Source organism: Corvus kubaryi, unplaced genomic scaffold, assembly GCF_017639235.1.
Source record: "Corvus kubaryi isolate FWS band 111438036 unplaced genomic scaffold, C.kubaryi_AGA036_p1.0 split2-37374, whole genome shotgun sequence".
NCBI classification, from domain to species: domain Eukaryota; kingdom Metazoa; phylum Chordata; class Aves; order Passeriformes; family Corvidae; genus Corvus; species Corvus kubaryi.
In genome coordinates, this window is record NW_024582082.1 from 4,566,772 (window position 1) to 4,583,152 (window position 16,381).

At 39.8% G+C, this 16,381-nt stretch overlaps 1 protein-coding gene across 2 annotated transcripts in view; it reads right to left on the reverse strand.

Moving 5' to 3' along the window:
• The window catches only part of SPOCK1 (SPARC (osteonectin), cwcv and kazal like domains proteoglycan 1), a 284,117-nt gene that overhangs the window by 189,087 nt on the left and 78,649 nt on the right, over positions 1–16,381 (reverse strand). The window contains exons 3-4 of one of the 2 annotated variants that reach the window (XM_042014522.1): positions 11,485–11,493; positions 5,426–5,471 (exon numbers count right to left, since the gene is read on the reverse strand). In XM_042014522.1, coding sequence (XP_041870456.1) covers positions 5,426–5,471; positions 11,485–11,493 — 55 coding nt within the window. The remainder of the gene's footprint in view (positions 1–5,425; positions 5,472–11,484; positions 11,494–16,381) is intronic. The other variant, XM_042014523.1, reaches the window with a different exon arrangement.

Consider the following 16,381-nt stretch of genomic DNA (forward strand, 5'->3'; position numbering starts at 1 on the left):
GAGCAGGGTTGGGTTCTGTGTTATTCCCCAAAAATGCACTTATTTCGATGAAAGCTGGATGAGCATGGGGAGGGCATAAATTTCCCTTTGAAAATCATGTCTGCTTCACAGTCAATGAAGTAAGAGATATTAAAAGCAAGCCAGCACCATTATTGACAAAACTAACAAGTGCTCCCCAAGCGCTAATAAAATTCCAGCCAAGCAGCCTATTGATCACTGTCTCTGTTCAAAGCACATCAGCCATAATGCAATCACACACAAGGACCCCAGCTCTGTCACTTCTTGTGCCATATTTAATGACAAAATTGGTTGCTTACAAGCTTATAAGGAATTTAATATTATACTTCTAGCATGCAAAAAGAACCACGTGCATCTGCTTGGAGATAAGCAGCCATATGTGCTCAAAATGCATTTGATGGGAGACAGTATATTTCATGTGCTGCATCTCAGCTATTGTTTTTGGTTGATTCAGTTAACATGTTCTAAAATTGGACTGATTTACTGAAGATTTACAAACATAATTCATGTGCACTTGCACTATGAATAAGCCTCTAAAACTAATTCAAGCACAGTCAAAAAATAAATTGCAAAATAAGTTATTCAATTGAAATCTGCCATCTGAGGCACTGTAATAGAAAACATTTATTATAAAACTAACATATATTTGTGGCTAGAGATGTGTACAGTACTAAACATCTCTTTGCAAGGAATTTATTCAGGCTTTTCTGAAAGAACATCTTAACTGGGCTAACAGAAAATTACATGTTCGAAAATAATTGCAGGTTCTATGATTTTCATCCTGCATCACAAGCTTCCTATTTTCAGTCCTTTTGTTTTGGAAGGCTTATGAATTTTAGGCAAACTTTTTTCTTCTGCACAGCTGCAGAAGCCTATTTCCAGAGTCTAGATCTGTGATTTAAACACTGGAAAGACACAGGTAGAATTCAATGCACAAGCAGAGGAAGCATTGATACCAACACATTCATCTTGAAATGTAATGCTCTAAATTTGGCAAATTCACTTCACAGGGCTGCAGAGCTGTGAAAGTCATAGGCTGTGCTATGCTGGAGGCCTCAATCCACTCAAAAGCAGTGCTTTCCTCTTCAAAAGCAAGGGTATTTTCCTAGTTCAGCCTCTCATTAGTGCTCAAAGGGACTTCTTTGAAATGAGAGTACATGTCTGTAATTAATAATGATAGTCAAGTCTAAATGAGTGTGTCTGACATTAGAGTCATTCTGTGATAGGTCCAATTCAGGCAGATAAAGATTTTCACACAATACAGTGGAATAGGGAGTTTGAATTTTTAAAATTTTTTGTATTCCCTCCTCTCCCAGGGCAGATAATGAAAGCCCTGAGAAGGAATATCCCTGTCCAGATTCCTCAGTTATTGGGGAAGAGCATTGGGAATAGACAGTGAAAAGAAAGACAAAGGCTGGAAGACAAGGGAGAAAGGTCAGACTATTTCTAATCAGGAGCTTTTTTCCCTGGAGTTTTGGAACATTTGGGATTGCTACTACCAGCAATGGGTAAAACTGTACCGTGTTTCCAGCCAGTCCTTGTGCCTCAGTGCTGAAGGCAGGGCTGAGGGAGAGGACTCAGGCCAGCTCCATCCACTGCAATCATCTGACAGTGTCATAATCCAAATGGAAAGGGGGAAACTTGCACCTCCTTGAACAGAAAATTCCATAGTTCAGTGGATGGTTTTAAGCACATATTTGGGAAAAAACTCAGCACTACCACAGGATAAAATTTTCCCCGCTCTTATTGCATCCTTCTACAGCCATGTTGTTAATAATAATGGCAACTCAATGTTTTAAACATGTTTTGATTCAGAGCTTATGCATCTGCAATACAAAGTGCACCCCATTACTTCCACAGTTCCTATGTTCTGGGTGAGGATGCTTTGAAAAAGTCATATGGCAAACTGGACACCATTCCAAACTGCTTCCAGCAATTTTAGGGGTGGCTTCTAGCAGAAGATTTCATTAACTTATTTTTTTAATTTAACAGTTTTCAATTAACATAATCCATAAAGTCTTAATGAGTTCATTTTCTGGCAAGTCTGAATAGGCGCTGAATATGAGACACATATCAAAATCTCTCACTTGAGTTATGCTAAAGTTTTCCCTGATTCCCTCTTTTCTTTCTCCAAAGTGGATGAAGAAGACTAGGAAAGTATGCCAAGTTAGCTGTCAAGCTCCTTAAGAACTCTCAAATGACCTTGTCAGGAAAAAACCCCAAACCTTTGATTCATATTTCAAAATCCTGAATAACCTGCCCCTTCTACTCTTTTGCTTTCTTGCTTCTGTAACTGTGACAGAATCGAGTTCAATACTAATGACCAGCAATCATTTCCAGGCTACAAACTCTGCTGCCTTCTGCGGTCCAAGTGCCTCATTAGCTTGGCTCTGTCAGTAAAGGCTCACCTTTGTATTGGTTTCTCCTGGGTTAAAGACAAATAGAAAGTTGGGCTGGGAGCTCAGCTAAAAATAAGCTCTGATCACTCAAGTGCCCTCTGTGCTGTAGTTGAACCATTCAAGTTGACTTCCCTTGAACAGGCCTGTTATCCAAAGATACCTCGTGTCACTCCCTAGAGGTGGTTTCAGTGAAAGCCATGAATGCTTTTTTACAAAACAAGGTATTTCTTGAGACAAACACTCAGGTATTTCTCTCCACACTGCAAGCAGAAAGCAGACAGCTTGATTACACTGCTATTGTTTTTCAGTGCACAATTAAATAATTCATCCTGCTGAATAAAGCCAGCTTTTTGTTAGAAAAGAATACAGTTGGTCGCATGCAGCAGACTTCTTCAAAAGATGCAAATGAAGTACAAGCCTGGAAGCAAAACTCTGCTGATTTTCAAAACCTCTGATTACTGTTGGTTTCTAAATCTGTTAAACATACGGAATTCTCCAGCTGCCTTTGTGAGATCCCTTCCTGCCTTCAGTTACTTCTAACCCTGCCCTCCCAGCTCTTTCGGACTGGTTCTGTAGTCTGGCTCCACATGAAGACTTCACAATTAGAGTATTTTAGCAGGATTTTAGATTTAGACTTGAGAAGTAGATTTTTAATATTAAAACCTTGTAAACCTGTCCCAAAAAGTTGGTGTTTGCACAAAAGAGCTTTAGGCTTGGTGACACCAGATTCAGATTATTAATAAAACCCAAAATCTGCTTTCATTCACCCACTGGAGAAGTTTTTTTCTCTTCAGTAACTACGAAGAGCCTTGGTCTTGTGAGGTTAAAAGCTGCCTTTGGGATATCTCTCAAAATAACAATTGTGTGGTGAGAACACAGAGCTGCTGCTGAAGTCACAGAAGCAAGCTAGGGCTCCTCACCACAGGATCTGCACAGGCTCTCTGGATATCAAAATCCCAAAGAATATAAAATGAAAGCTTTTCTATCTATCTTCAAAACCATACAAGAGCATAGGGGGCATTTAAACACCCCAAAGACAAATGGAACAACATGGAAAAAATATCAGGGCAGGAAGAATGGAAAAGTAAAAACAGATTAAACAATTGTCTTGCAGCTTGTGCTGCATAAAAGATTTGGGACAAAATCTTCTGACTATTCTTTTTCCTCTCTGTGGAAAACTACAGAAATTAAACCTCTGGTGGCAAACATCTGGGAAAGAGAAAGCTTCCCTTCCTTCCTTAATCTCTATTTTCTATTTTAATGCCACTCTCTCTATATACACATAAATATATCATGTATACATTTACACACATATATATACCTAATATGCATATGTAAACTGAGGATTACTCTTTTTCAGCATCTGACTCATGGGCCCCAAAGCAGAAACATATGATTTCTCTTCATTTTTTAGGTGACAACATAGGGATCAATGACTAAAGACTCACATGTTCTGTGTATATGTAACTAAACTAATCAACAGTTTTCAAACAAATATTTTTTTGTGCAATAAATCTCTTTAGAAATGTTTGAGTGACTATCTTTAATGTTCTAGTCAGGGTGAATTTTGCCACAGCCAAGAGCAGTGACCTCTGTCAAAACCAAGGATCTATTGGCCTAATAAATCCATTTGTAAGATTTAAGCAAGAAAAAAAGCAGTGCACGGATTTTTGTGCAAGGCAGAGCACCCTGCTCAGACTGCATCCCTCAGCCTGCATTCTGCCTCCTGACCAGAGACATCCATAACGTCAGGAAGCTCTACACCGAAAAAGAAATGATCCTTTCTTTACAAAGAGACAGAAATCTTCAACAGACATCCAACATATCCCTTCAAGGTATCCATGTGTGACTTTAGATTCTCTACAACCATTCCTGGTTTTGCCCAGAGTCAGACATCTCAGTAACACAATAAACAGGACAGTTTCAAAGCATGTCAGTTCAAAATCTGTCTGCAATACTTTGCAAGGATTTACCTCTTTGTTTTTCCTCTTGGGAAGACAGAGGGTCACAAGGCCTCTGAAAGTGGTAGGAGCATAAGTTCCATTTGAAGTCAATAGGATTTGTAATCCTAAATCCCTCAAATGCCTTTGAAAACCTCTGAAGATGTGTGTCTTGACAAAAGCATCAACTTTGCCTTTCCTTTGACACTGAAGTTCCATTTCCCTAAAGACAGAGAATCTCCACTCTTAAGCTCTAACCTGTGTAAGCCCCCAATGATATTCCTGCAAGGTACAGAATATACACAGAACATGTCTGACAGTGAAATACAGAAATAGATGTAAAGTGGAATTTTCAAAAGCACCTTCAGAGGCTTCCAATAAGTATTTGCTTCCTAAACACTTCAGTAATTTCGAATTTTTTTTTCCTGGTATGGCTATTGTTTCCAGTCCAGTCCTGGAGGACACCATTAGAATGTTTTTTATTGGTTTTTTTCCTATCCTGTGGTGGCTGGCTTGGAAATATTTGAAGTACCGCCATAACTTAAAAACTCACCAAGACAAAGTACAAAATGTCATTTACAGAGCCTGCATCTGAAACAGCAGCATATACACAACACCATTTCCCCTTTAAAATCAGCCCTGAAATTCTTACATTACAGCTGGTTTCAAAGAATTGGCCCCTTGAGTGTTAGGAAATGCAGTAGTTACATTTGTGACATTAATTTAGCAAAGCCTTTAACATGAAAGAAAATGAATGCGAAGATTCCTGTTTTAAATTGCATGTTAAACCAAGATTCATGGTTACAGAGAATGTCTCTGAGCACACTTTTCATCACTGAATGTAAAGTGGAATGGATGGGGATTAAAAAACGTGGTGAAAAAAAAAACTGAGATGAGTCAAACTCTTATACATTAACCACCTCAAGCTGTGACTAAATTGGGAACGAGATGTAACTATGAATATAGCTCTCCACTAATGCACAGGACAGACAGAGGAAGAGAGGCATAAAGCATAAGGGGATATCACAAAATAGCGGAAGACAACCACGAAATGTGTACTGAGTTTACCTTGATCAAATGGCTTGTTTGGATTCCAGTTTCTGAAATAATCATCCTAAATGGGGATTAAAAAAAAAAGAAAATTCAGGAAAAATACAATCAGTATTTTCAGTACAATTTTACACAAATAAAATACAAATGAAACAACTCATGTTTTGATTCTAACATTTTTAGCTCAAATCAGATAAGACTATCAACAGGTTGTGTCCTAAAGAGTAGTTAATGCAGGTTGGAAATTAAAGAATAAAAGTCTTTGGCTTCAGCACCTTGAATTTTTCTTCGGGATTGTTGTTCAAAGTACACCCATTATTAAATATTTTATAATAACTCTGTATTATTTCACGTTAGTCTACAGTCTTTGAAAACAAAGACCGTATTGTTCAGATAGTGTAACAAGGTGCACACCAGCCTGGTGTGGTGGAAGATCAGCCAAGTAAATTCAAAGACACATCCATTTGGACACATGTAAATCACACCATTGTGAATGTACAGAAATACAGGAGCAATATTGCAAACATTACTTAAAGTAGAACAACTTCCAGGAGCACTTGCAGTGAATATTTTTGTCACTGTTCCCCCTATTAAACTTTAAAACTTTTCTGAAATCTGATGTAAAGAGATCATTGTGCTGTGAGTGTTGTGGTTCTGTTTTACACAATTCTCACTGGATTTTACACTGGAGAAAACAGAGACTGTCAGAGTGCGTGGCCAAATAATGATTCTGTTGCAAACTAGTCTCTCTGCAGAAAGAATGGAAAACTCTTCCATGTGTTGGATCAATCTGTATTCTGTGTACTTAGCAAATATTTATCTGAAGGCAAAGTTTTCCCTGCTTCAGAGTGCCATCAACCCTAGTGCTGAAGAACTGGGATTTAAGCCCAACTGATATATCAGTTTCAGCATACCCTGTGTATCTCACTTGTGTCCTCTTTGAGAGGATGTGATAACAACAGAATAATCTATTCGACATGAGGAAGAATAAAAAATTTCTACAACACTGTCATATCTTTCTGCATATTAATCTTTGTTTCCTTTTTAATATATCCAGTATTCATTTCCTGAGGGATGCCACTAAAGAGAGGTATTCATCAAGCTGTCCAGAATGACACCGAGATTTCTTTTTCCTGCCAGGACGGTAACTAAAAACCCATCAGTGTGAATAAGACATCTAAATTATTTCTTCCATAGGGCTTCATTTACCATTTTTCTCCAGTACACTGAATTTCATGTACTCTCATGCTATCCAGTCACCCTAACCTGGAATATTTTGGAGACTTGGAAGTCAGCATGACTTTATGGGTTCAGAACAGGCTGTTACAGGAGGAGTGAGGACTCCACAGCCCCAGTGAACACCAGGAGATGCATCTCATGTTCCTTTCTGAACACTAGGGACAGCATGGAGAACTATGGATTGTTCTCCTGCTCTTCTGTGCCTTCTCTGGGACACGCAAGCATGGGCAAATGCTGGGTTAGATCAAATTATTCTGCATGACTAGCAGGAGGAAATGTATTTATTTTTTCACCAATATATTTGTGCTCAGTGTCATACTGACTTCATGGACAGTGATAATGTTCCACAATAACAGCAAAGACTATTATTCATAATCTATTTCAGATACATCAAAAGTATCCATATGGGTTTTTTTCCACAAGTACAGGGTTTGGCACCAGAAATAGAACTGCAGGCTTGCCTTTGAATTCCACAGCTTTGCTAATACAAAAACCCCTCATGGATATAAAATGCTTTGTAACTGATGATGGTGCACTGCTAAATTCACCAAGCACTAATCACTTTTCAGAATGTGTTGGGTTTTCAGCTTTTATAGCAGAATATTTTTCAGCAACAAAATATTCTTTTTTTTGCCTGCTTACATTTTTCTCCAAGGTGTTGCTTTGCTGCTGGGTTTTCAGCATCAGAAACTGTTAAATAATTCAACTCCCAACAAGGATTTCTTATGCTGGTGGCATATGAAATAAGGATTGGAAAGGGGGTTTATCTCAATTTCAGTGTCAAAGGAATATTTTACAAAAAATGCACCTTCCTCACAAAAATACCTACAACAGAGCCATCTCTTCTGTAGATCTATTATTCCTCCTCTTCTCCTTCACACAGATCTGTTTAGTATTCCATTTTGAAAATTGAAACTATGTTTATTTTAGAATGTGCCTGAAACCACAGTATGATAATGTAGAAAGTACACAAGAAAAAATACGGAAAAAAACCCCTAAAAGGTGGAATAGAGAAAACCTTTGAGATTTTCAATACATAAACCTCCTTATTATTTATAGGAGTAAATAATGACTATACATACGTTAGAGCAATACAGTCAATAGCAGTTCAAAATAACTTATGCCAGTTGGACAACTGTCCTGGTTTCAGCTGGAATAGAATTAATTTTCCTCTTAGCAGCTGGTACAGCACTGATCTAGGATGAGAATAATGTTGATAACACACTGATGTTCTAGTTGTTGCTAAGGAGTGTTTACTCCAAGCCAAAGACTTTTCAGTTTCCTAGGTTTCTTCCCAGGTTACTGACCACCCAACCAGGATGAAGAGGTGGACAACTTATTCTATAAGCAACTGGAGAATGTTTCAGGATCATCAGTCTTTGTTCTTGTAGGCGACTTCAACCTACCAGACATATGCTGGGAACTTCATACAGCAGAGAAAAGGCAGTCTAGAAAGTTTTTAGAGTGTGTGGAGGATAACTTTTTGCCGCAGCTGGTGGGCAAACCCACCAGGGGAGGGACTATGTTAGACCTGTTGTTCACAAATAGGGATGGACTGGGGGGTGATGTGGAGGTTGGAGGCTGCTTGGGGCACAGTGATCATGAAATTATAGAATTCTCGGTAATTGATGAAATCAGGAGGAATATCAATAAGACCTTTACTTTGGCCTGTTTAAGAGACTTATTCAGAGAGTTCCTTGGGAAACAGCCCTTGAAAACAAAGGAGTTCAGGAGAGATGGGCGTGTTTCAAAACAGAGATCTTGAGGGCACAAGAACAGACTGTCCCTGTGTGCCAAAAGATGAGTCGATGAGGCAAACATCCAGCCTGGATGAGCAACAAGGTTTTGAAGGAACTTGGAAATAAAAAGAAGATGTATCGTCTATTGAAGGTGGGTTGGGTTTCTCAGAAAGTGTTTAAGGGGGCTGCTAGGGCATGTAGAAAAAAAATTAGGGAGGCCAAAGCTCAGTTCGAACTTATATTGGCAACTTCTGTTAAAAGTAATAAAAAAAGTTTTTACAAATATATTAATGGTAAAAGGAAGGGTAAGACTGACCTTTGTTCCTTATTGGATGAGGCAGGTAACCTAGTAACTAAAGATGAGGAGAAGGCGGAAGTGCTTAATGCCTTCTTTGCCTCAGTCTTTAGTGGGAAGACAGCTTGTCCTCTAGACAACTGTCCTCAGGGGTTCATAGATGGTGTCAGAGAGCAGAATGGTCCTCTTGTTATCCAAGAAGAGGCAGTCAGAGAACTGCTGAGGCACTTGGATATTTATAAATCAATGGGACCAGATGGGATCCATCCCAGGGTGATGAGGGAGCTGGCAGATGAGCTTGCAAAACCGCTCTCTATCATCTACCAAGAGTTGTGGCAAGGTTCCAGATGACTGGAAGCTGGCTAATGTGATGCCCATTTACAAAAAGGGTAGGAAGGAGGATCCTGGTAATTATAGACCAGTTAGCCTGACCTCAGTACCAGGTATGGTAATGGAACAGTTTATACTGAGTGCTATCATGCAGCACTTACAGGATGGCCAGGGCATCACACCCAGCCAGCATAGGGTAGGTCGTGTTTGACCAACCCGATCTCCTTTTACGACCAGGAGACCCGCCTGGTAGGTGTGGGAAAGGCTATGGATGTTGTCTATTTGGACTTCAGCAAGGCCTTTGACACTGTCTCCCACAGCATACTCCTGGAAAAGCTGCAGCCCACAGCTTGGACAAGAGCACTCTTTGCTGGGTCAGGAACTGGCTGGATGGCCGGGCCCAGAGAGTGATGGTGAATGGTGCTGCATCCAGCTGGCAGCCAGTCACCAGTGGTGTTCCTCAGGGTTCTGTGCTGGGGCCAGTTCTGTTCAATATTTTTATTGATGACATAAATGAGGGTACTGAGTCTTTCATTAGTGCATTTGCAGATGACACTAAGCTGGGAGCTTGTGTCAATCTATTGGAAGGAAGGAGGGCTCTGCAGAGACTTGTATCGATTGGATGGATGGGCAGAGTCCAACAGGATGAAGTGTAGTAAGTCTAAGTGCCGAGTTCTGCATTTTGGCCACAAAAATCCCCAACAACATTACAAACTGGGGAGAGTGTGGCTGGACAGTGTCCAGGTGGAAAGGAACCTGGGGGTGCTGGTCAACAGCGACTGAATATGAGCCAGCAGTGTGCCTTAGTGGCCAAGAAGGCCAGTGGCATCCTGGCCTGTATTAGGAATTGTGTGGCCAGCAGGAGCAGGGAGGTCATTCTTCCCCTGTACTCGGCACTGGTAAGGCCACATCTTGAGTAGTGTGTCCAGTTCTGGGCCCCTCAGTTTAGGAGGGACATCGAGATGCTTGAGTGTGTCCAGAGGAGGGCAACAAGGCTGGTGAGCAGCTTGGAACACAAGCCCTAGGAGGAATGACTGAGGGAACTGGGATTGTTTAGCCTAGAGAAAAGGAGACTCAGAGGTGACCTTATCGCTCTCTACAACTTCCTGAAAGGAGGCTGTAGACAGGTGGGGGTTGGTCTCTTCCACCAGGCAGCAACTGACAGAACAAGAGGACACTGTCTCAAGCTGCATCAAGGAAGGTATAGGTTGGATATCAGGAAAAAGTTTTTCACGGAAAGAATAATAAAGTACTGGAATGGTCTACCCAGGGAGGTGGTAGAGTCACCATCTCTGGATGTGTTTAAAAAAAGACTGGACATGGCACTTGGTGCCATAGTCTAGTTGAGGTGTTAGGACAGGGGTTGAACTCAATGATCTTGGAGGTCTCTTCCAACCTCATTATTCTGTGATTCTGTGATTCTGTGATTCAGAGAGGAGCTGGGAGGAAGAACGGCCAGTACAAGTGACCCAAACTGGCCAAAGGGATATTCCAAACCTTAAAGGCCAGAATATAAATTGCGGTGAGTTGGTCAGTGCTGGGGCACCAGCTGGGCACTGCTCAGCAGGTAGTGAAAATTGTACTGGGCATTACTTGTCTTTCTTACGGTTTATTCATCTGTCTTTTTGACATTTTTATTGTTATTATTACTAAGCTGTTCTTATCACTACTCATGGGGTTTACCTTTTTTTCTCCCCCAATTCTCCTCCCTATTCACCCAGGTAAGTGGAGAGGGTGAGGATGTGAGGTAACAGCTGGGTGGTACCTGGATTAAACCACAAGGACACAAAATACAGCACCAGGGCTTCACTTCAGCATCGATACCAGCAACAACTGAGACTGAAGGGTTATGGCACCATAAAGGTGAAATTCACTCTCTGGATATGGCTGAGCAGCAAATCTGTGTCACATTTAAATACACACCTAAAGCTCTGACTCAGAAGCAGACAGGGCTTTGTGCCAGTACTCAGGAAGGTGCTGAGATTTATAACAATATCCTCAAATGGCTTTTGTTAGAAGGTGAAACTCGGATTGTCTCTGAAGGAATACCATCATTTCACTGTAACTTCTTCCAACAGAGAAGTCGCATATATATACATACATATATATATATACATATTTTTATATATATATGCACAATCAACTTGATAAAAGAGATTTAAATTTCCCATTCAGTAAAACACCTTCTTGACAGAAAGCAATCTATGCATTTCTGAGCGTTCCACTGGGGCTGATACTAATGTGCTAAAAATCGTTTTTTGCCTTCCGTAACAAATGAAACTTATGCAATTTTCATATTAACATGTTAATTAATCAATATTAGCACATTAATAATTAACATGTACCAATGCATTTCATTTATAACAATATAAACAGTTGATCATAAGAGTTTAAAATATAGAATGAATTATGATATATTGTAAATATTTTTATTCACTCTGTGGATATTTACAAGTTAAAATTGAAAAACGTACCTCAACTTCCTGAACACGTAAGCATTACAAATGAGAAAAGAAGAAAGAATGAAATAAAGCAATACAAAATGAGGTTAACATTCATCAATTTTCTCCTTAGTGGGCTTTTAAATATGAAATCACTTATTTCAGATGACCTTCACCCCCAAATGAAACAATTTGCTCTCTCTCTTTTCTGCCCTTTCCACCTCTGCTGCCATGACCCAGTTTTTATCTGCTGCACTATTAGCCAAATGTCATTCTATTAACATGTTTCTTTCTTGTAGAGCACCAAAAAAGGTTTTTTTCATTCGTATTGGCAGGCAAAACCACCAGAAAGTGTTCTTGCACACGCTCATATGTACATACTTGGTATAACAGAGACGTAATTTAATTTTTTTCCTAGCTGACTTTTAAGACTATTTATTGGATGGACTTTGAAGGGAATGCAAAACCAGGCACAGGGCCACTTCAATATAGCAGGTGACAGCAACTGAGAAAAATTTTTGATGAACAAATATTTGAAAATACCTTTCTTCTTGCATAGAATTCACACTTTGAAGGTTTCACCTATGGTTCAGTGACTGCATATGACTAAGTCAATCTTTTAATTAATTGAAGGGACTCTGCACACCTAAAATCACGCATGAAAAGAGAAGAGCTGATACTGCAAGCCAAGGCTGGATCTGAGGCCCTTAGCTCAACTCAGTGTTATATAAAAGTGAAATGTTGGCTTGGCCTCTGCAACTGGCTCCTTACAGACTCCAAGTCTCACATCACAGGTTAAAGATTCAACTTCCAAGTTCAGGAAAAGAAATTCAGCTCCTGTCAAACTGGGCCCGATGAAATTCTTGAGGGAATCTAGAGTTCTGTTCTCACTATGTGTGGGTAAGGTGTTCAGCAAGATTCTTTTCTGCCCCCTTTACAAAGTCTATTTCCTGCCTGAGGTGGGTAACAGCCTGGGATGGCAAGGCAGGGAACCCAGGGGCCCCTCACACAGAAAGAAGCTCACCTGTGACTTCCACCACCCCAATTAAATTGCAAGACTTGGGACAAGAGCTGCCTTTTCAGTTCTGCATCTGTTCACCAGTGAGCATCATGGAACCCTTCTTCTAGATTTTACCCTCAGGAAATTTAACTTAGAAATCAGTTGTGAACATAACAAATGAAAAAAAAATATAAAAGCAAATATGAATTGCTAGACTTGGGCCTCAGTTCTTCACTGCATTTTTATTATGTTGCTTTGAGCCATCAAGAGATTAGAGGAACCACATTTTCAAAGAATCACAGAATTGGAAGGGACCCACAAGGATCATCAAGTTCAACTCATCATCAAGCAAATGGCCCACATGGGGACCAAAACGGTGACCACGGCATCACTGGCACCATATTCTAAAATCCATTTTGCCACATCATGCATAATAAATTGTTGTTTCTTAAGAAGACCAAAATGATCCTTTATCATTCAATATGTGGGTGTCAAATCCAGCCAACTTAGATTGATGTGCCATCAACAAAGTCAATCAAGAGAATAATCATATCTTAAACTAAGTATGCAAGGGGCATGTTAAAAACACTACTTTAACAGTTCACAAGAAGTTTATAACAATCACAACTTTCAAAAATCTCATTCATCAGAACCCTTAGATTCATCAGAATTCATAGATTGGGTTCTGATTTGCAAAAAAAATCAAGCCTTGAAGTAGACTTGGGTCTAATACAATTTCCTGTTAGTCATCTCAGAAAAGTCAGCAAATAGAAATTGTCCCTAAGACCAGAACATTAATATGAGACCACTCTCCTCTCCTATTACCCCTCCTATCACTATAATAACAATAGTTAAAAAAAAAATGAAATTAATGGCAAAACCAAACACATTTATCCTCTTTTCCCCTACCAACTAAGAAAGTAAACAACGGCTTCCTGTTCTCCTGAAGTTTAAGCATTAAAGTTATTCCCACTAATCCTACTCTTTTGTCACTTTGAGTTTAGTTATTACCTAAGACTTGATATTTTGGAAGAGTTAATGAAGCATGGATAATTTAACGCACAAACACTCTCTACACTTACTTTATTTACTTGTCAAAAAGAAGCTCTTGCAAGATGCTCTTATTTATAAATACAGCCAAACATTAGCTAAATGGGTTCATAAATATTTATATTTGTTGCATTAATTGAGCTTATAAGTTATTTGTATGACTCAAGCAGAAATGAGATGCTGACTGAAAACATTCCCCTGATTTTGTACCTTTCAGAACCAGCTCAGCTCAGTTTGCTCCTCTAAGGCCTGGGAGGACCCCTCAGAACTGGAGGAACCTGCAAGGTGCAAACTCATCAGGAAAGCCTCATCACAGAGCCCTACTGAGGAACCTCCTACACAAAGGGAGTAACCCCAGGACTGACAGAGACCCCTGAGGGGTAATCTTCATTCCTAGCCCCTCCCAGTCAACACGAGTTTAAATTTCTAAGTATTGCCAGGATGGACATTTATTAACACTGCTTTGCAGCCTGCTCAGTATTTCCCTCTTTCACCTTCCATCTATGAATAAACCTTCTACCCTCATAAGGATCAGCTGGAAAAAGTGGTAATTACCAGCTCATTGCTTTTGTTAAAATTAGCTCCAGAAAGATGCAGCTGCATTTTCTGCCTCTCTACCTTGCAGTGCAGAAGATCATTCCAACACCAAGCAGTGTTAAAATACCAGCTGCTGCTTGCTAAAGTCAATCTAGCCTGTCATAAATATCTCCCCAAGGCCTATTGCCTGTTTTAAGCAAATAGCTTGTGTCAGCAAATTACACATTATTTATTTACCTATTTATTTTTTATTTGCTTAAGAGGAAGAGAATGTATTTTACCCACTGAGTACTTCAGTGAACAAAGCTCCCCAATGAGATGTTGTTACGTTAAGACATCTCTAACCAACTCTGTGCTCTCTCTCTCTCCCAGGAATCAGACAACTGCATCCAAACAGGATGCTTTGGCTTAGTGAATTAGTAATGCTGGTGCTGGAGATGTTTAGCTTTAAATTTTGTATGGGAAAGCTTTAATTTAGTGAGAAATGTCCCAGAAAAGCCAGGAATATCCGGGTTTACTGAAAGAGCTCCCAGCATGAAGTGGCGACACTGAGATAATCCATGGCAGAAGGAAGCAGTGCCACATGTAATGAAAAGTCTGAAGACGTCAGGATCTGCCTAGAATGCTAAGCCACTAATAAAAATATAATGAATTGATAAAAGTATAACCATTCACATTGGATTCATATATAATGGCAAGTACATTAATAGTGGTTTAATAGTAACAGTATAAAATTCATAAATACTTATCCCAATGAGTCCTCAGATGTGTATGGCATTGAAAAGCTCCTTGACCATATCTTACAATCTCAGATTTCCCGTAAGACTGAAATTCTCAGTACACAGACTTTCGCTCAGCTACCACTAATGTGCAAAACCAACTTCTTCTGGCCATATTAATGGCCCAGAATGTTACTGGGTTTCTTATTTTCAAAAATTAAAAGGTATTTTTGGTTGGTGTTTTTTTATGCTATATTAGGAAAGAAGATTTGCTACTCCTGCTTTGCTGAAAGACTTTTCCAGAAGTTTCCATGAGCAATACTGAGAAAGTGGCAGGTGAAACTTTCAGCATAGACTTTTCTTACCCACACTCACAATCATTCATTGGGGTGGCAAAAATTTTAACAATTAAACTAAAATATTTGGAAAAAATTGAAATATATTCCTTACCCTTGAGCCCATATAAGGTAGAATAAGAACTGTCATTCTTTACAACTCAGTCACATGGACTTTTACATAGAAATCTTCCAGCTGCTCTCTTGAGTTTTGCAGTTGGTTGTTTTTGTTGGGGTTTTGGTTTGGGGTTTTTTTGGTTTGGGTTTTTTTTGGTGGTTGTTTTTGTTTGTTGTTTTTTTTTTTAAGACAAATATAGTAAAAATTAAAAATATTTCTTAAAAAACCCCAAACCACTCTTTGTTTATCCAAAATAAACAAAGCCAGAGTGTATGTCTACAATGGTGAGGGCAAACAGATGCTCATTTTGTCTGCTTGTGCTCCAAGCAGGATGAATGAGGGCCAGCTGTGAGCCAGAGCTGCTGTAGCACAGCCCTGTGCCAGCACACATGGCTGATAGAGCTGATTTATTTGGGTGACTGGGACAATCACACGACTCTCTGTGCTGAATTATCTAAAACTGGGGGGCTGGCAAGGAAAAAGTGCCTTGGTTTCATTATTCTTTGCTCTCGCTTTTGGCAGACTAACTTTAGAACCACAATTCACTTCTGCCCAAACTCTTCCCCTCATTAGCATGTGCTAAAGAGCCTGTTACCCCTGCTTGCATTAAATAATTCTCTCTAACTTCACGTTCATAAAGCTTTTCTTACTGCAGTGTGTCCCACCAGTGCCAGCAGGTTATGCTGCAGGCTGGACAGCTCTCGCAAGGCCAGAAAGGCAAAACTCCCGAGGGATGGACTCACTGATCCCTGCTGGGCTGGATGTGCTGTGCTATGCCACAACTCCAAGGCCAGATTGAACACTGGAATGGGAACCATCAACTCCCACTTTCCCAAACTGAGCAGCACCCAGTCAGACAGGAAGAAAGAAGAAGAGCCAGAGATTACAAAAATATATTCCCTCTCCTTCCAGGTGGAATTCCTTAAAGCAGCATTATTTCTGGTCTCTGAACTAATGCTAGGCACGAATTCCCAGCTGGATAGCCAGGTTAACTCACTGCCTCTGGTGAGCCTTACAAGGTTCCAACTAATGCACAAAAATAACAGAAGTGCCCACTATGTGAAATGAAGATTCAGAGGTCACAACCTGGCCTAATGATGCTTTCTCACATCATCATTTGCTTGTTTTCCACTTATCAAAACCACCGTGCCTTTATCTCAGTTTATAATTG